Source organism: Tachysurus fulvidraco, chromosome 4 (genome assembly GCF_022655615.1).
Source record: "Tachysurus fulvidraco isolate hzauxx_2018 chromosome 4, HZAU_PFXX_2.0, whole genome shotgun sequence".
Taxonomy (NCBI): domain Eukaryota; kingdom Metazoa; phylum Chordata; class Actinopteri; order Siluriformes; family Bagridae; genus Tachysurus; species Tachysurus fulvidraco.
This window is the reverse complement of record NC_062521.1, coordinates 28,155,046-28,180,219: the sequence shown is the minus strand read 5'-3', so window position 1 is coordinate 28,180,219 and position 25,174 is coordinate 28,155,046. Positions and strand designations below refer to the sequence as shown.

General features: G+C 42.1%; 2 protein-coding genes and 1 long non-coding RNA gene across 4 annotated transcripts in view; 1 reads left to right on the top strand and 2 right to left on the bottom strand.

The window, feature by feature from the left end:
* Positions 1 to 237: 237 nt before the first annotated feature.
* On the bottom strand, positions 238 to 24,135 carry galnt7 (UDP-N-acetyl-alpha-D-galactosamine: polypeptide N-acetylgalactosaminyltransferase 7). 2 transcript variants are annotated; one of them, XM_047811905.1, is made up of 12 exons: positions 23,878 to 24,135; positions 20,497 to 20,930; positions 14,000 to 14,166; positions 10,125 to 10,255; positions 9,728 to 9,807; positions 8,910 to 9,092; positions 5,530 to 5,647; positions 5,306 to 5,428; positions 4,742 to 4,960; positions 4,474 to 4,572; positions 2,944 to 3,069; positions 238 to 1,154 (listed from the first exon to the last, which is right to left on the bottom strand). In XM_047811905.1, the coding sequence occupies exons 1-12, from the start codon at positions 23,998 to 24,000 to the stop codon at positions 1,017 to 1,019; spliced, it is 1,941 nt and encodes a 646-aa protein (XP_047667861.1). In that variant the 5' UTR covers positions 24,001 to 24,135; the 3' UTR covers positions 238 to 1,016. The 2 variants fall into 2 exon arrangements, with proteins under 2 accessions (XP_047667861.1, XP_027034089.1); XM_027178288.2 differs by lacking the exon at positions 8,910 to 9,092 and adding an exon at positions 8,558 to 8,740 and having other exon boundaries at positions 23,878 to 24,134.
* On the top strand, positions 2,148 to 3,230 carry LOC125140997. Its single transcript, XR_007140296.1, has 2 exons — positions 2,148 to 2,209; positions 2,908 to 3,230. It is a non-coding gene; the product is annotated as an uncharacterized LOC125140997 (long non-coding RNA).
* galntl6 (polypeptide N-acetylgalactosaminyltransferase like 6) overlaps positions 23,054 to 25,174 on the bottom strand; it is a 249,528-nt gene continuing 247,407 nt past the window's right edge. The window contains exon 14 of the transcript XR_007140295.1: positions 23,054 to 23,082. The gene's annotated coding sequence lies outside the window, so the exon portion shown is untranslated. The remainder of the gene's footprint in view (positions 23,083 to 25,174) is intronic.

Here is a 25,174-nt window from a genome sequence, read left to right as displayed (position 1 = left end):
AAGTAAATGGTAAGTTTTATTTAAACATCTCTATACTCTTATTCACTATGTAAAAGTGCTCTTAGTGTACACTGATGGAGAGGAGGGTGACCTGGGCTCTATAATTGATGTTAATGAACTTTTTTATTCCCGTATGTGTGTTAAATATTTAGACTGGAAACACCGGCTCATTAAGCTTTCATTAAAAAAAAAAAATCGAGTCCATTCCAATAACAAACTGGTATCTATTTACACGAGTGATTAAAAAGGTTCAATTTATTCTCTTGAGAAAACAGTGCTGATCATTTTACAAGTTAGATATTTACACCTTCATTCCGAGGTCCACTGCATCTCAAAATGTTAACTTAGAAATGCTCGTATTTACATTGTACAAAAAATAGCATACATGGTGTATTTTTTCTCTCATGCCTTTCACCAACAGTGCTTATCCAGTGATTTTCTTAAATTTAAAGCAAAAGAATTCACTTACATTATTATTATTATTATTATTGAACAGATCTATTTCCAAGCAGACATCGAAGCAATATTTAAAAATAATAAATAAATATATCCGATTATTCTCATGATTACCCTCTGCCTTGTAAGCCCTTTGTGTATATATCTATAATTTACCCCTTAAAATGAAAACCCAAATCTGATTTAAAGTTGTGCCAAAAAGCAGAATATTAAATTTCTCATAAAACTGGAGTTCTCTGGAAGAAAAAATAAATAAAAAAAATGCCCAGTGTCAGGTTAAACAATATTCTCGCTAGATCTGAATGAAGAATTAAAAACAGCGGTGTTAGGTCACTAGTCATCATGTGTGTGTGTGTCTTCATGAAACGCAGATGACTGAACACCTGTAAACATCATCCACCATAAAGTCAAATATCTACATATAAAAATAAAGATGGCAATATCAGAACATGGCCTCATTACTGTAGATGACAAAAATCTGAAAGTTTTTCCGTCAGCTGTTTTTTACACCTTTAACCCCTGGTGCAGGAGAAGCTCGGTGAGATCCAACGCCCTCGTCTTCACACGGCCACGATATTGTTCATTTCCCATTTCTGAGTGCTCTTGCTGTGGTCGCATTCAGAGATGAAGACCGTGTGCAAGACGTCCGAGCGGTCTAAGCATTTTCCTGTGGGTGTGTGTGTGAAGCGGTGCAGATCCTAAAAAGGTTAAGCCACAAAAATAATAAATTAATGAAAAATATATGGTTAGTGCAAAGCCTTTAAGTTCCAAGTCCAACCTTCACATTTATTTAATGGGTCTAGTGTGGCTACTCATAGTGTTATTCTCATTCTGTCTATATTGTATCTCATCTTCTGCATTGTTTTCTTGTATGGTATTGTGTTTATTTATGTCTGTACCTTTGAGAGTTACAAACTGCTGGAACCAAATTCATTGTGTGTGTCAACACACTTGGCCAATAAATCTGAATCTGATTCTACAAAGTGTGTTTAAATCTGAATCAGAATCAGAATCAGAAAGGTCTTTATTGCCAAGTATGTTTTCACATACGAGGAATTTGTTCTAATCCAGGAGCTCCACAGTGTAAACAGAATGGCAATGATAAGACATGAACACATATATAATAAATGCAGTTGTATGTACAGTGGAAAAATGTGCAAATTGAAATATAAATAAGTAAGTATGTGTAAATAATGTAAGAATAGAGTTCATCAGATGTGTGTTAAAGGCGGGGTCTCCGATTTTTGAGAAATGCTTCAGAAAACTGAGTCGCGCCGAATAATAAGCAAAAATCAAAACAAACGTGTGGCCAATGAGCAGAAAGGGGCGGGTCTCGTCAATATGGGCGGAGAGAGTGGTCAGTGTGCATGTGTGACGTTAGCAGAAAGCGGTTTTAACATTGACATGGAGGATAAAAACAAAGAAAGAAAGAGAAGAAAGACTTACGATAAGGCAAGAAGTAGGACGTGTTAATATAGGATCAGCTTTCAAGCGCTGGAGAGAACTGAAGGAGCAGGAAGTCGGCCACATATTCACAGATTGGAGTTTCCCGTGTCAATAACTCCTGAGCTAAACGCTGTTACTACACAAATAACACCTCTTTTCTATCGTAGTAATGTAGAGAGGCAGCTACAACCGCGTTTTGTGTAGTAACAGCGTTTAGCTCAGGAGTTATCGACTCGGGAAACTCCGACCTGTGAATATGTGGCCGACTTTACTTAAGACGCCGAGGCGCTTTTTTCCTTCTCGATAGGTGAGTAACGTTGGTTTTGCTTTGTTACACAGAACTAATATATGCCTTTGTCCTTTACATGATTATGCTTGTGTGGCATTTTTGCTTGTTTGTTTATCTGCAATCGTATTGTTCTTCCCTTCAGCTATGATAAAGACACGTTTCTTTCCATTAGTTGCCTTGGTTATGTATGTATGTGTGGGCGGAGCTATCGATACAGGAGTGGGACCCATTTGGGTTAGGGGCATGTTTGTTTTAGTTATTTTATATGTCAACATTGGCTTTCAAACCATAAAGACCCCAGCTTTAAGTGTTCATCAGATGGATTGCCATATTGAGGGAAGAAACTGTTCCTATGTCTGGTCGTTCTGATGCTCAGGGCTCCGTAATTCGGCAATACATTCTTAATTTAACAACTAGCGACTTGGATGAATCATGATACAATTGTAAACTGATCATAATTTATTTGTATTATCATCAAAAAATAATTGAGCCATAACAGTGATCCGTAAAATCACCTGATGGGTTTGGCTCTACTTTTACACTAGGCCTTATCTACGTCAGCTCGACGAGCGACAGCAGGTTCAGTGATTTATGGAAGCGCTGCATTTTGTAGTGTTTGTATAAGCCTGAGCTTTACACTCATCACTTCCTGGTTTACTTCCAATTCATGCACTTACTCTGGTCTTTTGCCCTGTTTTCTCTGTAATGTGCCACAGAGCCATTTAGACAGAAGCGCCACGTCTCGGACTCACCTTAAAGTACCTCCACTCTGTGTACTCCTTCAGGTTGCAGTGTGTGATGATGACGGAGGTCTCCGAGCCCTTGGTCAGGCACTGGTCGTACTGCATCAGCTGATTCGCTTCGTTTATTCGGAACAGCTGTAACATAAAGTGAGGCGGTGGATTTACAGGGTGGATGAAGCTCACGGATTCATGTGGAAATCATTTCGAGTTGGATTTACTGACAGTATAAGCTTCCTGTTAATCATTTCCTATATACAGGTGCATCTCAATAAATCAGAATGTCATGGAAAAGTTCATTTATTTCAGTAATTCGACTCAAATAGTGAAACTTATGCGTTATATAAATTCAGTACACACAGACTGAAGTAATTTAGAAGACGATCGACGACACCCTTCACAAGGAGGGTAAGCATTCATTGCCAGAGTGCTATATCCAAGCATGGTAACAGAAAGTTGTGTGGAAGGAAAAAGGTGTGGAAGAAAAAGATGCACGACCGATCGAGAGAACCGCAGCCTTGAGAGGCTTGTCAAGCAAAATCCGTTCAAGAATTTGGGTGAACTTCACGAGGACTGGACTGAGGAAAGGAATTTGGCTACAGTTGTATTCCTTTAGGGGGGGCACGGTGGCTTAGTGGTTAGCACGTTCGCCTCACACCTCCAGGGTTGGGGGTTCGATTCCCCCCTCCGCCTTGTGTGTGTGTGGAGTTTGCATGTTCTCCCCGTGCCTCGGGGGTTTCCTCCGGGTACTCCGGTTTCCTCCCCCGATCCAAAGACATGCATGGTAGGTTGATTGGCATCTCTGGAAAATTGTCCGTGGTGTGTTAGTGTGTGTGAGTGAATGAGAGTGTGTGTGTGCCCTGTGATTGGTTGGCACTCCGTCCAGGGTGTATCCTGCCTCGATGCCCGATGACGCCTGAGATAGGCACAGGCTCCCCGTGACCCGAGAAGTTTGGATAAGCGGTAGAAAATGAATGAATGAATGAATTCCTTTATGAATTCCTTTACTAATTTGTCGTGTTCTGATTTACTATGACTCAGAGTGTGTTACAGATGTGTTACAGAGGTGCCCTGTTATGAAGCATCAATATCGTCACCGCTAATTACATTTTACGTTCATTAAAAAAATGACAAACCAACGCTTTCGTCTATTTATGTAACATAGGTTAGAGCGACGGTGTATATTTGTTCCCTCACTTTTTCCCCTCTATCAACATTAACGAAACAGGTTTTTTGAGGTAAAGTTACAGTGCAGCTCTGACATGAAAAGCTTTGACACTGGAAACTCTGTAAACAAATATCTCCTTACAGGAACCTTCACCATCATCAACAGTATCACACTTTTTAATCCTAATGTTAATCTTAATTCTAAAAAGTACATTTTTATTTTTAGATCATCTGAAGTCCTAAAATTAGCTGTTACTATGGAAACTAGAAAGGCAAAGCAAAAGCAAAAGCAACACCTTCTGAAGCGTCCGAACTGAGGAAATCGGTAATGTAGTGCGGTGAAACTTTGCTTTGTAGAATCGTTTAAAGTCTCACCTGATTCCCCCCCATCCTGTGGCACGGTCCGATCTCCACACTCCCTCCGTTGGTGTGTCCCATGCTGTCGATGCAGTAACTCGTTTCAAGTCCACGGATCTGCAAACAGAGCAGCGGATACTGTTACGCTTCTACTCCGACTCAATCGGCACCCTTCATACACCGACCCGGCTCCGCCCACTTCAGCCCACACCGCAAACTGGTATCATTTGAATGTGCTGGACAAAAAAAAGAAAAGAAAAGAAAAAAAAAGGTGAGAGCTGCGCACCTCACCCCACTCCACGTTTTTGGGAGGCAGTGGGTAATAGGTGGGGATGTCGTAGGCGATCTCCTCCATGAACCACTTAAAGCTCTTGCAGCGATGCTCTTCCCTGAACTTCTTCAGAGGGCTGATGTCTCCGTAAGCCAGGGTGAGCGTCTCGGGTCGGCTGGCGTAGAAATAATCCTTATATTCGTCCCACCACACCTCCACCACCCGCACGTAGTTCTGCGCAATAAGAGTAATAGTGATAAAAAAGATACATGAGAACAAAAAAAAAGCATCAGAGTTTAGCATCAGAGTCTCAAACCGACCGCGCTTTCTGACACAAAGCAACAGGGTCTAAGAGTCGTGCAGCTCCATCAGGATCAGATTTAATATGAAACATTTACTGTTATTTCACACGTATGGATAATGTCACACGACTAAACACTTGAGAGGAACACGATGTACGTTGTCTTTCCATCGCTGCCGATGTGCAAGACGTATTAATTAGTGCATACTCAAAGACGTGTACGTGTAATAGAATCGGTGCAAGGCTACTGTGAAAGTTATATGTGATACAAAACCCACCTTCAGCGTGGGGGAGGAGCCGACATGAGCAGGGGGCGGGTTTCCGGCCCATCCGTGTAAACGGTAGATGTGTCCCACACGAGAGCAGGGAGTAAACAGCAGCTGTCCTCCACACTGCCAGATCTATACATAACACACACACACACACACACACACACAAAATATAAAATAATACGTACCGCTCGGACGTGATCTCAGCAGTAAGCGACAGGAATAAAAATTACCTTGTACGATATCTCGAAATTCTCTCCACCCCAAATCTGTAGACCGGGATCATAGAGGCCCAGCTCGAAGAAGAAATCTCGTTCGATAGCAAAGAGCCCACCAGCCATCGCAGGAGACCTTACACACACACCCCCACACACACACACGTGTTAACCTCCTCAACTCATCTGTTTTTTTTTTGGTTTTTTTTTTTAAGTCTGTTTCGGTTTCATCTCCTAACACAACGAAGACACGTTTTACACCAGATGTGCTAAGCGTTACACTGCGAGTTAATAACCTCCAGGTTTTAGGCTCACAGACACTTAAAATATAATATTCATGCTACATTGTGAGTCTAGGACAATATTGTGCTTCACACCGGAGCAGTGAGCATTCGAACCGATTACAAACCTTCCAGTTTTCCAGAGAAGTGGAAATTCCAGGCTGATATTAATTTGGTAGACAATACAGGCACTTGCATGTCATGTCACCGATTACCACGAGACGAGACAGAAACTAAAGATGCCATGTGTATGATGTTGAAAGCTGTTGTGATGTACAGCATTCGCAGTGTCTCGCGTGGTGTAAAACGAGCTTTAAGTGTTTCGGAGACACAAAAACCGAATCTCCTGGGAGACACTGCTAGGACTCGACATGGTGCACAGGTGCATCACACACACACACACACACACACACACACACACACACACACACACACACACACACACACACACACACACACACACACACACACACACACACACACACACACACACACACACACACACAAAGTCAAACAGCTGCTGTTTAAAACACACGTTAAGACGATGAACTCGCCGCTCATGGAAATTTAAATTTGCCTTTCAAAATTTCAGGTCAGTCTGTTTTTTTCCTGGACCAGGTTATACGTGTGGTTATACGTGTGGCAGCCTTGTTTACAGAGAGAATGGCTAAGACATCACCAACATGGGTCTGGTTTGGTTTCATTCCATAGAGCCACAGAGCGAGATTTATTTCCATTGGGATGTTAGAGTATGGTATCTTCCAGACAGAAAAGAATGCATACTTTGTTGAACAAGCAGCAAAGCTTTGTGTAATTTACACGTAACGTGTTATACATAACGTATGTATGTGGGATGCGGAAGCCTAGCGGTTAAGGTGCTGGACTACCAATTGGAAGATTGTGAGTTCGATTCCCATGTCCACCAGGTTGCCACTGCTGGGCCCCTGAGAAAGGCCCTTAACCCTTAATTGCTGAGTTGTATAAAAATGAGATAAATGCTGTAAATGTAAATGTACAGTAAATGTTTTGACTGTGCTGAAAAAACTGCACCTCATAAAAAAAAAACCAGCAAGAAATAAAACTGTTTTACTGTCTGGAAAATAGCACACTAGTCTGTAAACACTGTCAGGTGTCAGAGAAATGGTTTGTGGAAAAGCCTCAAGATGTCCTGCATCCCCTTAAACGCTTATATCACAATATACTACACAACATTTTGCACTAGTCACTTATGCTTTGTGTAAAACGATCAATGAGGAATAAAATGTTTTTATGGTATAAAATGGTTTCCAACGACAATTAAACGTCCGACGGATAATTCTAAAGCGGTTTGTTATTCCAGCTTTCCAGCTTTTACTTTCGGACTATTTTCGTTCATGGTTGACTGCTTGTAGGGCAGATGATGGGGTGTGTTCCAGAAAAACAAAAACATAGATGACAGGTCTGGTGAAAAACTGGAAAATCATAACAAAGATATTTCGCAACTATTCCAGTGTTGCGAAGTAGCTAGAAATAACAGAAGGTCTTATTTCTGGACTTTCTTGGTATTACAGCAGTAAACCTCGCCACCTGGGTTCCCCCGATCTGTATTACGGAGAGAAAGAAATCTAAAACCAGCTAGGCTAGTTAGTAGTTACTAGTTAGTAGTTACTAGTTAGTAGTTAAAGTCAGCATCCGATATTCCTCGCTACTAGCAACCGAGGAGCTAGTAGGCTAACACGTGCTTCCTCAAAGTTGTGTCTGCCCTCTTCCTCATACATGAGCTCAGGCACTAATGATTGGATAAAGTAGCTATGATAGAGAAATTATATATATATATATATAGAGAGAGAGAGAGAGAGAGAGAGAAAGAGAGAAATAAAGAGAGAGAGTAAGAAATAAAGAGAGCGAGAGTAAGAAATAAAGAGAGCAAGAGAGAGAGTAAGAAATAAAGAGAGCGAGAGAGTAAGAAATGAGAGAGAAAGAGAAATAGAGAGAAAGAGAGAGAGTAAAAAATAAAGAGAGTGAGAGAGAGTAAGAAATAAAGAGAGAGAGAGAGTAAGAAATAAAGAGAGAGAGAGAGAAAGAAATAAAGAGAGAGAGAGAGCGAGAGAAAGAGAGAGAGAAAGAGAGAAAAAGAGAGAGAGAGAGAGAGAGAGAGAGAGAGAGAGAGAGAGAAAAAGAAAGAGTGTATAAAAACGTGGGATCTTTATTTCCCTTTACGTCCCTAAGTAAACGTCTGCATCTTGTATAATAAAGCACACATGCAGCGCTGCCTCCAGCCCTCACTGTACTGTATGTGTGTACATCACGAGCCTCACTGAAGATCTGGACCAGGTTCGAGGCAGATATTCACACCAGACCTTTTTGTTTTTATGTGAGACAGAATTGTTCATGTAAACTTTCGCCTGGTAGCTACAGTACAAATGTAAACCCCAGACAACACACACTAAACATCTGACTGACTACATTCACACCATTCTATCAAAACGTTGATACCTTTCACCAAACCATTCCTCAACTCTGCGTACAGACGGATCGGTGAGTGGGTCGTCTGTCATGGAGATGATTACATGCGTTGATGAAAAGAGCGAGGATTTTGTTTTTCTCTCCATTGATTATACTAATTAAGCAGCTAATTAGTATAATGTGTGTTAGTGGCATTCGTATAGTAATGACTGCGCCTGTTGTTCCAGGCGTGCTGTTGGGTTAGATGTTATTATTTACAAATAAAAAGCACAATGCACAAAGACCACCACCAATCAGTTTGGAATTAAGTTGTGAATTACCGATATGGCTCGGTTTTAGTTAATCTCATGTCCTTCTCTCGTTTACCGAGCGGCACACGCTTCCACAGCATGCTCCAGTCCCATGCGCCTCTGGCATAGCCATCATCATCCCCCCCGCCCTGGGGGTCGATGGTGTAGGTCTGGCCATTAATGGAGTCAATGAGAGGCACCGTGCACACCGTTCTAACACCAGCGATGGAAGATGGAGAGAAAGGAGGAGAGGGGGGGGGCAATCCATGCAAACATACACACATTCGCACACAATCACAGCCACACGAGAGGAGGGGGGGGAACACGACACGGGAGAGAGACAGGGGTTTTAATGACCATGCTGCATGTCAACAGTGTTTACCGATAAGGCTCGGTCTTTTGCTTTCTCTTCTTCTTCTCGTTGCTGCCGAGCGGAACTCTTTTCCACAGCAGACTCCAGTCCCAGGCTCCTCGCGCCAGGCCGTCCTCGTCCCCTCCCTGCTGAGGCTCTATCGTATAATCATTGCCGTCTATGTAATCTATCAGAGGCACTGTGCAAACTGTTCTGCAAAACGTCAACATCACAACACAACACAACACAACCGCCATGTTATGCTCCGTGGCGGACAGGAAGGACCGGCCGCTGTCTAATCATCAGGTTAGCTTTGTCCAATACAGCTCTGATTACGTTACAAGTTACACAGAATATCGTGATGATGGGAGTGAAGATTCAGACCTCTGCAGTGCAACCTGCATGGGTTTCACATGGACAAGTAAATATATTCACACTGAAATACTCTTCTGGTTAATGAATAATAATAATAATAATAATAATAATAATAATAATAATCTAGACTACATTTTGCTACACTTCGTTAATCCCTGTTTCCACTTAATAGTCTTAATTTTTTGCTTTTATTTATTTAAATTATTCATCGCTCTCATTCTCTTTTTCTCTAATCCTCTGCTTCTTTATTTCCCTTTTCTTCATAATCTGTCGTTTAATTTTATGATCTTTCCTTCATTAAAACTGCCACAAGTTTTGTGCTTTTACTTTATTCTCCTTTTTTTTCTTCTTTCATTTTATTTTCATTTTTCTGCTCTTTATTTTTTTGACTAAAATTTCTACTTCTTTATATTCTGATGATGATGATAATGATGATGATGATGATGGATGAGGGGGAGTTCATATAGACATACCGGTCTTTGGATATGGGGGCCACAAGTGGAGCATACCAATTTATCCCCACTTCACAATGAGCATCAAGGTAGATCAAAACCTGTGGAAAGTAACACACACACACACACACACACACACACACACACACACACACACACACACACACACACACACACACACACACACACACACTCATTGTGAGAAACAAACACTCTCAGATATTTACAGCTAGCATGCGTTAACAGCTTTATCTTATGAGGCCGTTTAAAACATAATACATACTTCCTCACACACATTCTGTAATATCCTTGCACTCATACAACTATACTCTCACAATCACACACGCACTATCAAGCACACACACGTACTCACACTCGCACGCAAACACACACACCCTGTCCCCACGCACACACACACCTGTCCCAGAGAGGCTTTGCGTGCTCCTATACTCCTGGCCTGGATCAGTCCTTCTCTCTTTTCATTGCGGAACAGCTTCACCAGACCGTTCCACTGCTTAATGTATTCCTCTAACCTCTCCTTAAGGTGAGCTAGAGGGAGAGAGAGACAGAGAGAGAGAGAGAGAGAGAGAGAGAGAGAGAGAGAGAGAGAGAGAGAGTTGTGTGTATAAGAGAGAGAGACACAGAGAGAGAGAGAGAGAGAGAGAGAGAGAGAGAGAGAGAGAGTTGTGTGTTTAAAGAGAGAGACACAGAGAGAGAGAGTTGTGTGTATAAGAGAGAGAGACAGAGAGAGAGAGAAAGAGAGAGTGAGTGAGAGAGAGAGAAAGAGAGAGAGATGTGTGTATAAATAGAGAAACACACAGAGATAAAGAGAGTGAGTGAGTGTGTGAGAGAGAGAGAGAGAATTGTGTGTATAAAGAGAGAGACAGACAGAGAGAGAGAAAGTGAATGAGTGAGAGAGTTGTGTGTGTATAAGGGAGAGAGACACAGAGAGAGAAAGAGAGAGAGATGTGTGTATAAATAGAGAAACACAGAGATAAATAGAGTGAGAGAGACAGAGAGAGAATTGTGTGTATAAAGAGAGAGACAGACAGAGAGAGAGAAAGTGAATGAGTGAGAGAGTTGTGTGTGTATAAGGGAGAGAGACACAGAGAGTGAGAAAGAGAGAGTGAGTGAGAGAGAGAGAAAGAGAGAGAGATGTGTATATAAATAGAGAAATACACAGAGATAAAGAGAGTGAGTGAGTGTGAGAGAGAGAGAGAGAGAGAGAGAGAGACAGAGAGAGAGAGTTGTATGTATAAAGAGAGAGACAGAGAAAGAGAGAGAGAGAGAGAGAGAGAGAGAGAGAGAGAGGTGTTTGTAAAACAGAGAGAAACAAAGTACATTATAATTAAATAAACTTTATGCACCAGTTTCTCGAAGCTGAATTTGAGGCTAATTATTGTAGAGTAAAAACACATTTTGTCAGGAAATAAAGCGCTTGTGTGGTTTTAGGAAATAAACAACGACATGCTTGTGATACAGTTACAAGGTGAAGATAAACATTGTCAAGTGTTTTATTCTGCTTAAACTGCAGTGACTTGCAAACAATAATAAAAACATCTATGTACAGAAGAGAGGCAGTGAGTTAGTGTTATCATTAGTGTTGTTGTTGTTGCTGCTGCTGCTGCAATGTCAGAGAGAAACCACAAAGTGACTGGAGACTAGTTTGGGATGAGGATCTGTCGCTCGAATCTTGTATACCAGTGATTCCCAACCTTTTTATCGCCACGGACCAGTCAACGTTTGATCACTGGTGTTGATTGTTTATATTTTAGATTGTTTTGATTTAATAATATTAATTTAATTGTATTTAAACATGCCCTCAAAATAAAATACAGTTTCACCAAAGAATGAATAGAAAGTGATTTAACATTTTAACTCACTACAACGCTAAATCTATGAGAACCCTGAGCTTGTTTCTTTACAACGAGACGGTTCCATCTGGGGGTAATAGGAGACAATGACACCTGAAATGTGTCGCTTATGTCCAGTTTATTCCGTTGATTTGTTCAACATGGCAAGTACCGGTGAACAGAGAGAAGAGCGATACACACCTTCTGTACACTAAAGCTACAACGCCGCTGCCGCTTGCAGCCGCTCAGCTCCAGACGTCACCTAAAACCGCCCCGATATCATGAAATTTTGCGCATGCGCGGTATTGGTGCGGCTTTAGGTGACGTCTTTCAGCTACCGGTTACCCTCTCGTCCATGTCACACAAGCCGGAGAGAAATACACTACAGTAAATAAAATGGAAAAATGTAATGGACCTTGGCGGCCTGGTACTATTAGATCCACGAACCGGTACCGGTCCGGGGACCGGGGGTTGGGAATCCCTGTTGTATACCATCACGACAATATAAACGTCACGTTAAATACCTGCAGAGCCGCTGCGGTGTAAACGACACCACACTCCAGACGAGGCAGTGCTACGTGTGAGCGACGTGTATTATTTCAGCATAACTGCATCGTTGCCAGTGTTATATCTTTTATACCACGGCCAATATTCACTGATCACGACGTCTAATTTATTAATGAAAGTCACATCACACGTTCTCATGGTTTACAGCTAGAGATAATGTTGTGAAACATCCCAGTTAGTTTCTGTTCTGTCTTACAGCTGTGATAAGCAGTCATACCCTCATCAGCCTTTCTCACCATCACACACACACACACACACACACACACACAGAAACCGAGACAGAAAGCGCTCTATGCTGATAAACAACATGTATTTAAATCTGTCTATTATTAGTCTTGGATCACTTTGCGTGTCCTCTGTAAAAGTCCCCGAGTACACAGTTACTATAGAAACGATAACGTATTCGAATGAGCGCATTAACACGAACCCATCGTTTGTGTTACAGCTAATAGATATTCAGATAATCGAGTTATCGTTAACGTGAGATTTTTCTCCATTTGGTCTCGGTCCAGAAGGTAAGAAGGTCGGGTGAAGTTAAGCACATGTTTATGCTGAAAAAAAAAAAAATCCCAGAAGCCCTTTAAGTGCACCAAGCATACAGCTCATGTAGAACTCGCTTACATTAAATAACATTTAGTTATATATAAAACAGTGTTTCATCTCTGTATGAAAAGAGAGCATGTGCGATATTGGCCGTTAACACAATGTGTACGTACGTGGTGTCACAGATATGGTGCATGAGTAGCACGGACAGCTGGGAAGCATACTGTATGTAATGTCTGGTCCCATGTGAGTTTATACTAACACGAGTAGAGGTAGCTACTGCTGAGTACTGAGTACTGATCCGTGAGAATGTGAGGGTAAATGAGAGTGACGGGTCAAGGCTAGGAGATCACACTGAGCTTTAAAGACAGCGCTGCTCCTCTGGTCATGTTTCTATTGACAAACTAAATGAACGAAGTGTATTTTGAAAAAGTGGGGAAGATGATGAACTGAAACAAAGAGCTCTGTAACAGAAACCCTGGAGTTTCTTCTTGAGCCAGGAACGGAGCTCCAAAGTCACATAACTTCAGCCTTAAGCCCTATTTGGACGGGATTAGTTCTACATGGAGACGTGGGGGGTAAAGTAATTATTAGCAGAGCTTCTCTGTGATTTTAGTCCCGATCGAATGCGCCATCTCGGTAATCATTACGGACAATGTCAGTAAAGATTACGGCGACTTTTACCTTCTGTAAAAAGGTCCGGAAAAATGACCTCAGGTAATACTAATCCCGTCCGAATAGACCCGCTGTAAATATGTACGGTAAAATTCCGTCATTTCCTGTTTAAAAGTAGTTTTTGGCGCCTTTTGTAAGCACGGAGGCGCTTGAAACAGAAAGCGACGTCATACGCACATGACGACAAGGAGGTTACTGTGGTGCGTAAAGCGAGTTACCCCTCACACTTCTGCTAGTTTTACCGAGATGTCTTGTCCCGTGAGAATCGGCCAATTAATATTACAGACGTCCTGAGGTAAAATTGCATTACTCCACGTCCCCATGTAAAACTAATCCCGTCCGAATAGGGCTTTACTCTGGTATTTTATATAGAATCCTGTACGTCAGGATCGGAGTTGTTTCAAACCTACTGTAAAGATTTATAATAACGAAGTTGTGTGTTAGTTGTTGCCATGTGGTGTTTCAGGCTCTCTATTAAAGCACATGAGAAGATCATGAGTTCAATTCCCGACACTGCCAAGCTGCGACTGCTGGGCCCCTGAGCAAGGCTCTTATCCCTCAACTGCTCAGCTGTATACATGTGATAAGTGTAAGTCACTCTGGTGTCTAGGATCACGTCAGAGGGACGTGCGGCGTCAGTCAACGTGCGCGATACCTTTGTTGCTGAAGTCGTCGATCATGACGATCTCGGCGAGGTATTTGGGAGGCGTCCTCTTGATGACGCTGTGTACGGTTCTCATTAGAGTGGACCAGCCCTCGTTATGGAACACGATCACCACACTCGACGTCAACAGGTTCTCATCGTAGTGCCAGTACTTACACCTGAGGCCACACACACACACACACACACACAAGTTAGAGCACAAATATCGAGCAAGATCCAGACAGAGATTACATTTTATATACATGAGTTTACAAGCAATATATAAAGCTGTTATATGACAAGTTAATAGACAAGTGTGTGTGTGTGTGTGTGTGTGTGTGTGTTTGTGTGTGTGTAAGCTGCCATGTTGGGGCATAGATACATGGATGTGCCAAAACACAGCGCACAACAATCCGATGCTGTTGTAACAGGATCCACACACACACACACCACACACACACACACACACACACACACGGGTGCGCACGCCTTCCTGCTGTGGGTGTGTGATACAGGAAGGCAGCATGTTGCTCACGGTTTCCTCTCAGAGGATCGCAGTAATGCCAAGCCCAGAACCATTTCCTCATTCACACACACCAACTTACTGTGCAGTTTGACAAGTGTAAAGCTGTGTATGAGCTTGCATGAACACACAAACACCCACACACACCCACACACACACACCCACACACACAGTTTTAACTAAGCTCCAAAGCTACAGAAGCCTGTGGTTATTTTTAGCCTGTCTGAGCTCTAACAGATCTGACACCCAGTGCAGGGGGAGGTGTGTGTGTGTGTGTGTGTGTGTGTGCGTGTGCGCAGAGTTACAGGAAGGTCTGTGGGATATAACAAACAGCTCAGGCCTTACACAGAGCGAGAGTGAGAGCATGACTCTGCAAACATGGAAAGTTTTATCGATAGTGAGAACACACTGATGTTAATACAAGACACACATATCATCACATAGATCTCCACTTAAAAAAAAGTGTGTGTGTGTGTGTGTGCAAATCTGATGAGTTAAAGCCTGTCTAAAAATATGAGCAGGAAACAAGAGCTGGATTATTTACTAGAGTACATACTTGTTAACCTGATGTGCTTTTGATACACAATACGACCAAAAGTTTGCGGACACGTGTGTGCCATTGGGATAACCTTCACTCTTTCCACTAGACAGGTTGAGTCAGAGGCAGCGCTCTGTAATATAATAGTGGAGATCTGACTGATTTTATTTCTTCTGTTAGGATCAGCGTGATTATATTTGATATATAGTACGAGTGAATAGTGTGCGACGTGAGTACGGCTTCAGAAATGTACAGAACCTCAGGATGGAATAAAATAAGACTTGTGTACAAGTCGACTAAACTGAGATCAACTGTACAAGGTCTCAGGGTGAGTAAACATCCTGCTCGCTCACTAGAGTGATTAGTGTGTGTGTGTGTGTGTGTGTGTGTGTGTTAGACATCTATTTAAGAACACCGCGAGCGACCCACACGACAGAACAGGTAGAGCCGCTTGCCTCCATGCCGTCCTGACCCTTGTGCAGAGTTTTATAGTCAAGCCTGCACCTGAACAAACGTGTCCTGATGGTGAAAATCTGCTGATAATGACACATACATCCTGACTGCTGGATCAGGTGACTGAGAACATAGACAAGGAGCTGAACAAAACACAGGTGAGAAAAGAGAGAGAGAGAAAAAGAGAGAGTGTGTAAAGGGACAGCACCTTAATTATAGACAAGTTTGGTAACGTGTGTGCGCGTGTGCGTATGTGTGTGTGTGTGTGAGAGAGAGAGAGAGAGAGAGAGAGAGAGAGAGAGAGAGAGAGAGAGAGAGAAAGAGTGTGTGTGTAAAGGGAAAGCACCTTAATTATAGACATGTTTGGTAGTGTGTGTGTGTGTGCGAGCGAGAGAGAGAGAGAGAGAAAGAGAGTGTGTAAAGGGACAGAACCTTAATTATAGACATGTTTGGTAATGTGTGTGTGTGTGCGAGAGAGAGAGAGAGAGAGAGAGAGAGAGAGAGAGAGAGAATGAACAAATAAAAAGAAGTGTGTAAGGGAGAAGGTCCTGTTTTGTAAGAGTCTGTGTATGTGTGTGTGTGTGTGTGTGTGTGTGTGTGTGTGTGTGTGTGTGCCTGCATAATTGATTTATTATAGAATTTACACAGAGCTCCTACCCTTTAAGTGTAAACTGGAGAAAGAGTCAACACAAATATTTACCAAGCAGTTTTCTTGTACTTAATAACTTAGATGTCAATAAAGATTTTTCTACATAAACAACTTTCAAATCCTTGGACTGGTCCGTGGTTTAGAGTAGAACCTCTGAGGCGTCCAGGTCTGAATTTTGTTAGACAGCTCCACCTTGTGGCGAGATTATTTATTAATCCTAATTTTGAATGAGTTTTTCTGATTTAAATGGGAAAATATTATCATTATTAAATCTTCACATGGTTACACTGGGATATAAACACACCGCTGTTACACTGGGATATAAACACACCGCTGTTACACTGGGATATAAACACACCGCTGTTACACTGGGATATAAACACACCGCTGTTACACTGGGATATAAACACACCGCTGTTACACTGGGATATAAACACACCGCTGTTACACTGGGATATAAACACACCGCTGTTACACTGGGATATAAACACACGGTCACATCTTACTGCTGTTACACTCGCATATAAACACACTGCTGTAACACTGGGATATAAACACACTGCTGTTACACTGGGATATAAACACACTGCTGTTACACTGGGATATAAACACACTGCTGTTACACTGGGATGTAAACACACTACTGTTACACTGGGATATAAACACACTGCTGTTACACTGGGATATAAACACACTGCTGTTACACTGGGATATAAACACACTGCTGTTACACTGGGATATAAACACACTGCTGTTACACTGGGATATAAACACACTGCTGTTACACTGGGATGTAAACACACTACTGTTACACTGGGATATAAACACACTGCTGTTACAATGGGATATAAACAATAGCTGTGATGATGTGATATACAGGTTATTTCTGTAACACAGAACCAGTCAGGTTGGTTTGTGCATTTTATACATCACTGATGTGGAGCCTGTTGGTGAACAACATGAAAAACTTGCTGAGGAAACCACACACACACACACACACACACACACACACACACACACACACACACACACACACACACACACACACACAGTTACACACACAGACAGACAGTTACACACACAGACAGACAGTTACACACACAGACACACACACACACACAGACACACACACACACAGACACACACACACACACACAGACACACACACACACACACAGACAGACACACACACACACAGACAGACACACACACAGACAGACACACACACACACAGACAGACACACACACACAGACAGACACACACACACACAGACAGACACACACACACACACACACACACAGACAGATACACACACACACACACACAGATACACACAGACACACACAGACACAATCACACGAGTTCAACCTTTCTTTATTCTAAAAACACACACACAAAAAAAAATATATAACAAAGAAATTCCAAGACTTAGAACACAACATTCCAGTGTTTCAGGGTGTGACCCTTTAACAGAAACGTCCACTTACAAAACTTGAATGTAAAATAATGGAGTAAATGTGCTGTGCTAAGTATTCCAGTGAGAAGGTGGAGGTCGTGTGTCACACCATCACACACAGATAGACGTTCTATCCCTGTGTCTGCTTACAATGGGGTTTAAAGGGGATGAAAAAATCCCAGGTTTCTCTCTTAGCTCCTTGCCACAAATAAGCAGCAGCTTCTTTCACGACTCCTTCCACAGTTTTCATTCCATGTGCAACATCTCATTCTTCTGATGAGAGTAAGAAGCTGTGACATCTGGACAGAGCTAAAGACTAAAGCGCCGCTGCATCACTGAAGACTGAGATTGAGGGGATTATTCTGTAAATTCAGAGTGAACTCGTGATTTCAGATGTGCATGTGGGGTCCGTGATGAAGTGACAGACGACAGGATGTTTTCACTCAGGAAACCGCTGGGTTTCTTCATAAACAAACAAGCCTCGAATGAATCATTACACATTAAATATTTGCATAATATATTTGCATTTTGTAAATTCGAGATCTGGGCCGCTGGACAGGATCAGGAGTAATAGGACAAGCAAATGAAACTTTAGGCAGCATGGAGAAGTTTTCACTGTGCTGCTCGTGAATCCTGTACAACACTGACGTTATAGTGATGAGGAGCGCAGACGAGACAATGTGAAGGAGAAACGGTGCTGGCGGTCTGCCAGGGGACAACTTTACATTCTCACTTCTAATTTAGCACAACTTTTCAAACTCGTGCTGTATTTAACAGCCTCAGAGAAAGAGAGAGGGAAAGAGTGTGAGTGAGTGAATGAGCGAAAGAAAGAGTGAGAGTCAGAAAGAGAGGGGTGGTGAAAGAAAGAGAGAGAGAGACAGGAAGAGTAAGGGGGTGAAAGAGAGTGAGAGTGAGTGAGAGAGAGAGAAAAAAAGAGACAGAAAGAGTAAGAGAGGGGGTGAAAGGGAGTGAGGGGGGGGGAGAGGGGGGTTGAGAAAGAGAGAGAGAGAGAGAGAGAGAGAGAGAGAGAGAGAGAGAAAGAAAGAAAAAAAGAGAGAAACGTGGTTTATTTGGTTCACAGTGCAAACGGTCGCTTCGTATGGTTCATGCCTTAATATCCTGTTTCACAAGAAGTGTTGATTATAAATTCTGCACGTCTTGAAGTGAAATCAGAGCTGCAGGGTCAGAGTTCCAGTCACAGCCCATAATACAGGACGAATTTCCATCGTTTTAGCGGCATGATGGAAACGCCATGAAACTGTTCCAGCTGTAGTTTTAATGCAAAAGGATTTTAGTGTCTAGTCTGTTTACGAATGTGATTACAGTCAAATAATCCTCGTCTTTCCAAGAGAAGTTGGGGAGAAAGCGACAGATTAATTATAAAGCAACCGATAACAGGGAGATTCAAAGGCTGCATTTATAGTCATGTTAGCTATAATTATGAGAAAGAGAGAGAGAGAGAGACAGAGAGAGAGGGACAGAAAGAGAGACAGAGAGAGAGAGACAGAGAGAGAGAGAGAGAGAGAGAGAGAGAGAGAGAGGAGACACAGAGAGACACAGAGAGACAGACAGAGAGATAGAGAGAGGGGGAGAGAGAGAGAGAGAAATAGAGAGAGAGAGAGACAGAGAGGGACAGAGAGAGAGAGAGACAGAGAGAGAGAGGGGAGACACAGAGAGAGAGACAGAGAGATAGAGAGAGACAGAGACAGAGAGAGAGAGAGACAGAGAGAGAAATAGAGAAAGAGAGAGGGACAGAGAGAGAGAGAGAGACAGAGAGAGAGAGAGAGAGAAAGAGAGATACAGAGAGAAAGAGAGAGAGAGACAGAGAGAGACAGAGAGAGAGACAGAGAGAGACAGAGAGAGACAGAGGGAGAGAGACAGAGGGAGAGAGACAGAGGGAGAGAGAGAGAGAGACAGAGAGACAGAGAGAGAGAGACAGTGACTGAGCAGAGACTGAGCAGTGACGCAGTGCTTATTGAGCCTCTTCCATACCCGTGTAAGAAGAGCATGGAGCAACATAGTGGTTAAACAGGTGGTTGTTTGACAACAGGGTGTGGTTTAACGTACGGTCTACAAAGGTGTGAGCATCAGTCAACTTTCCAGCTCTCAAGGAATGCAAACCAAATAAAAACGTATCCTATTCAGGCCTTTCACAGTTTGATGTTTGCCCATGTAGACTGAGCTGGAAATGAAGTCATAAAGGCTTCATGCTGAACCGCTCCGTTCTGTGATCAGTACAATGGCGTTTGTTTTTTTTAACCATATAAAAACATTCAGCTTCTTTTTTTAAAGCTTAATTATGTGTAAATATTTGCCAGTAAAGATGTCCCATTTGATGTTAATAGTCCAGGTTTACACACACTCAAAAAACACAAAAACCTGGTGTGTATTTTTCCCTAAATACCAAATTAGTCCCTGCTCAGGCGGGGACGTCTCTGTCCCTGCTCAGGCGGGGACGTCTCTGTCCCTGCTCAGGCGGGGACGTCTCTGTCCCTGCTCAGGTGGAACTGCCACCCACAGCGCTTTCCTATAACACTGCATGATTTATCATTGTGTGTAATGCGGAGGAAATAAGGGTGTGAGGAGGAGTTTGTTTGACTTTCTCTGTAGCTTTGGAGCCAGAAAATAAAGAGAGTTACTTGCAGCTAAGATACACCAAGTGATGCTGTAGGTCCAGTTTTACTTCAACATGAGAACATCGATAAATATTGTTTATACAGTACAAAATGATATGCATTATTTTTGTTGTGACCTGACGGGTTAGGAGATGACCAAATGCCGTTCTGTAAATGTTTTAATTTAAAGTTCTTTTAATACTAAAACAAAGCTTGCTGATGGTAGCACAGATGGGAGTTTTATACGGAAGGTCGGTTGCACTCTGATACTCACTCTTCATGCCGCAAGTCCCCGATGCTCCTGTCCAGTGAGATCATGTCGCTGGCCACCATGTTGAACCCGAACTCCTTAATGCTGGCCTGCACAGAGTCTGCATACTCAGCTCCCAGGACGAACGGTTTGCTGCCCTCTCCCGGCCCTCCGGGGACCCCTGGAGGTTCTGGTTCTTTGGGCTCAAAGTTGCCCAGGCTTCCTCTACGCAGAACTGGGTCTGAGAAGATATTAGTGTGGGGTTTAAATGTGACGTACTGCTTCTGAATGATGTTCTGCTGGTCCTGAACTCTGAACTTGGGGTTGGGCTTGTCTTCTCCTTTCCTCTGCCTGATGGCCTCCAGGTCCACCTCCACCCCTTCCACGTGAGGCCACGGCACCACGGCTTTAAACTGATCCCCGACGTCATTCTGAGGATTCGGGACTTCTCTTACTTCCTAAAAAAAAGCGTAATGTCACGGTGAACAAGGAAGATGATGATGAGGATAATGATAGAATTAGAAAGTCTAAAGATCAATCAGTAGAAAAAGTGAGAGATTTACTGCTACACAATTTTACCTTCTTTGTATAACATCGCAAAGGAAGACAAAGGGATTTGTAGGTTTTGTTAACTGTGATTTTATCATTACAAGAACCAAACTGTGCACGGAAATATATAAACACTGAAAACTGACCCTGGATCAGTGTGTTTATTTCATTTTGCCAAAAAGACTGGGTTATTTTCTAAGAACTCGCTCAGCCATTATTCCCTCCTCCCTATTTCTTCTTGACATATCTACTGTAACTTTGCCACAGGTCATAAAAGCCTCCTTTAAACAAGGTCAAAGAAAGAGAAAAACAAAAAACACACCTCTCTCCTTTCTACTGCATAGAAACATATTTCACCTCAAAAAGGTTCTCTGTGTATAAATGATAGAATAAAAGTATATTTACTAAAGATGGAAGAAGACCTGTAGCTTTCGTTACTGCAAATAAAACCACAAGAGTGTCTGGGAGTAAAAACCTTCACCTTGAAGAAAGAAAAAAAAAAAAAAACAGAAGCAGAAATACTTCCATATTGATTCTGAGAAGCTCCAGAAAAAGATGAATTCATAAAAAACGTCCATGTGTGTGAACTGTTGACTAGATGATCAAGTTTTTTTTTTTCATGCAGAAGAAAAACACTTCCTTTTCTAACAGAAACCAAGCGGGAATATCATGGAATTTGACCTTAAATGGGGTCTTTCTAAAGTAGACATAACAAACGGAAGTTATTTCCATAACAGAGCTTAAGCTTAAATACAACAAGCATGACGATAAAACACCTGCAACTAAATAAGGATAAGTTTGGCACCAGTGTTGTAGTACTCGAGACTCGGTCTTGGACTCGGTCTCGAGACCATATTTTAATGGTCTTGGTCTTGTCATGGACTCGCGAACATTTTGACTCGGTCTCGACTCGTACTCGAATACATTCGGAATCGGACTTATTCTCGAGTCCACACGAGTCCCTATTAAAAATATATATTACTGTTTCTTTAAACTGATGTAAGATTGACACGAACAATGATTGGTGATTTTTTGCACGCATCAGACTGGCGTGAGGTCAGACGGTCAGACGACCTGAGGAGGTCAGACCAGAGGAGGTCATTTGCAGTCACTGGCTGTAATCTAATTGTTTTTAAAATGTCTTTTAAAATGTCTGCACCGGTGGAGAGAATTTTTAGTCGGGGTGGATTAATCATGAGGCCACATCGTGCTCGTCTGGGTAACAGGATGGTGTCCTCGCTTATCTATTTGAAAAGCAATTATACCCATCTGTAATCTTCAAAACTTTTAGAAATGCACATAATTCAAGGCAAATTCAGTAGTTGACCTTGAAAGTTAAAAGTTGGTATATTTTAATTGTTTCCTTTTTGCCCTCAACTGACATCGTTTTTTTAACCAATGTGAGTAATATACAGTATTAATGGTGCTTTTAAATGTGCTTTTCTGATTGAGCTTGTTGCTCATTTTTGTTGACTCGGACTTAACCCTCTCTGGTCTCGGTCTTGACTCGGACTTAAACCTCTCTGGACTCGGTCTTGACTCAGACTCAACCCTCTCTGGACTCGGTCTTGACTCGATTCTGTATATTTATGCTCCAAAAGTCAAACAAAATTATTTGTGAAACCGTTTTTTTTTTTCAGATAAAGAGAAATGTCAAAGGAAGAGATTCTAGAATAGACTCAGTAATATCAGACGGAGCGAGGACTGTCTGATCTCACAGAGACAGAGGGATATGGATGTGTTTCATTAGCTGAAAGAAGCCCTGATTTGGATCTTCTTGTCTAAGGCGTGTTCGCAGCTCTGTAAGAACCTGTAAGGAGTCGTTCTAAAGGGCAGTAATGTTGGAATATGATTAACCAGGTTACACGTCAGTCTTAGATATGATTAATGCTGTGCTGTCAGTATTGTGCCACGTGTCCTGTAATGCTGCTTTTACTCACACACACCCTCACACAGAGAGACAGAGAGAGAGAGAGAGAGAGAGAGAGAGAGAGAGAGAGAGAGAGACTGAGACAGAGAGAGAGACACTGAAAGAGAGAGACAGAGAGAGAGAGAGAGAGACTGAGACTGAGACAGAGAGAGACACTGAAAGAGACTGAAAGAGACACAGACACAGAGAGAGAGAGAGAGAGAGAGAGAGAGAGAGAGAGAGAGAGAGAGAGAAATACACTGAAAGAGACAGAGAGAAAGAGAAAGAAAGACACTGAAAGAGACAGAGAGAAAGAGAAAAAAAGACACAGGTGTGTGAATGTTCTCCAGCTCAAGCCACTTGTCCCTGTGTAGGATTCACCAGGACCAAGTGGTTCATCAATGAATGAATGAAACTATATAAGACCTGCATGATGTGGAGCAGAAAGTTATCACAAGGACTAAAAGCACAGGGATGTACAGCACCATCTGAGATGGATCACAGCTAATCACATCGTTTTTAAAAGAGATCCGTTTTTATTCTCTTTCATATAATATAAATTACACACTTCCGGTATGAGATCCTGTCTATAGTGGACTGTGCTTAGCTTAGCTTATTAGCTAAATAACTATATGTTTATCTAGTGAATATAAACTGTAATATCAAATATAAACTACAATGTTTTTTTAAATGTCTGTTTAATATCCATGTGTTTATTGACCAATTTTTTTTTGTTACACGGTTTTTCTTTTTTTTTTACCACCGATAGCTAAAATAGCAATCTCCATGACAACGACACTGGTTAGCATGTTAGCATGTTGGTGTTTATTTAATAGAAGCTCAGACGGACAAACAAAACGCGAACAGCTGATAAATGTATTAAAAACGAAGCAGGATTATAGATATGATGTATTTAAGCATAAGAGAAAACGTGAATAAACACTCACGACTTTGCCGAAAGGAGGTTCATCGTCCGGTTTGGGAGAAAGAGACGACCAGAGCAACACCAGCCCCAAAAATGTGCCGATTACTAATAAACTCCGGAGGATAAACCCGATCTTTAGCCTCATTGTGCAAGCTGGGATGTTGTCACAAGGATAAACAAACTCCTACAGCACCCAGAGCTAGCGTAATGCTCAGTGCTAGCCCTGGCGAATGACTGAACCTTCCTTGATTCTTCCAGTGAGACGCAGAGAGAGAGAGAGAGAGAGAGAGAGAGAGAGAGAGAGAGAGAGAGAGAGAGAGAGAGAGAGAGAGAGAGAGAGAGTCACAAACGAATCGGTTCTTTGTTGGAACGAGTCATTCTGAGTAAACGGTTCGCAAACAAAACAAAGAAGTCCAAGAATGTGCTGAAGTTTAAAGACGTGTAGTGTTGCGTTAATTCATGTTCATGATACAGGTCATATTGTCACTGATTTCAGTACCGCTTATGTCGTGTAATTCTGAATCTGAGATGCTTCTGGGGATTTTTTTTGTGGAGATGGTGTTAAAATGAGGCCTTTTGCATGTGTATGTGGAGATCTTAATTGTCTGATGCCATGCAGTGAAGAACAGGTGACCTAAAGTTAGTAGTTTATTTTAACTAAATGATAGGGATAACACTTCCCAACGCATTCCCATTTACATTTGTCTTTTCAGTTCAGTGTGTGTCGTCTTGTAATTTTTGTCCTGCACTGTCTTTTATCCTGCAGTGTCTTTTGTCCTGCACTGTATTTTATCCTGCACTGAGACACTGTCCTGCACTGTCTTGTCCTGCACTGTCTTGTCCTGCACTGTGACACTGTCCTGCACTGAGACACTGTCCTGCACTGTCTTTTGTCTTGCACTGTCTTTTGTCCTGCACTGTCTTTTGTCTTGCACTGTCTTTTGTCCTGCACTGAGACACTGTCCTGCACTGTCTTTTGTCCTGCACTGAGACTCTGTCCTGCACTGTCTTTTGTTTTGCACCGTCTTTTGTCCTGCACTGTCTTGTCTGTCTTGTCCTGCACTGTCTTTTGTCCTGCACTGTCTTTTGTCCTGCACTGAGACACTGTTCTGCACTGTCTTTTGTCTTGTACTGTTTTTTGTCCTGCACCGTCTTGTCTGTCTTGTACTGCATTGTCTTTTTCTCCTGCAGTCTTTTGTCCTGCACTGTCTTTTGTCCTTTGTCCTGCACTGTCTTTTGTCCTTTAAGTATCTAGGACTAACTTACTAAGTCCTTATAGCTCTGTCTTTGTTTTATGTTAACACCATGATCCTGGAGAA

Bases quoted from the DNA above. Each gene is read 5' to 3' on its own strand.
- galnt7 (XM_047811905.1), bottom strand. From the start codon at position 24,000: ATGAGGCTAAAGATCGGGTTTATCCTCCGGAGTTTATTAGTAATCGGC. The intron at 10,256-13,999 runs GTATCGCGCACG...CTCTCCCTCTAG, and splicing joins CGACGACTTCAGCAACAAAG to CTCACCTTAAGGAGAGGTTA. The intron at 9,093-9,727 runs GTATGTCTATAT...GACGTTTTGCAG, and splicing joins GCCCCCATATCCAAAGACCG to AACAGTTTGCACAGTGCCTC.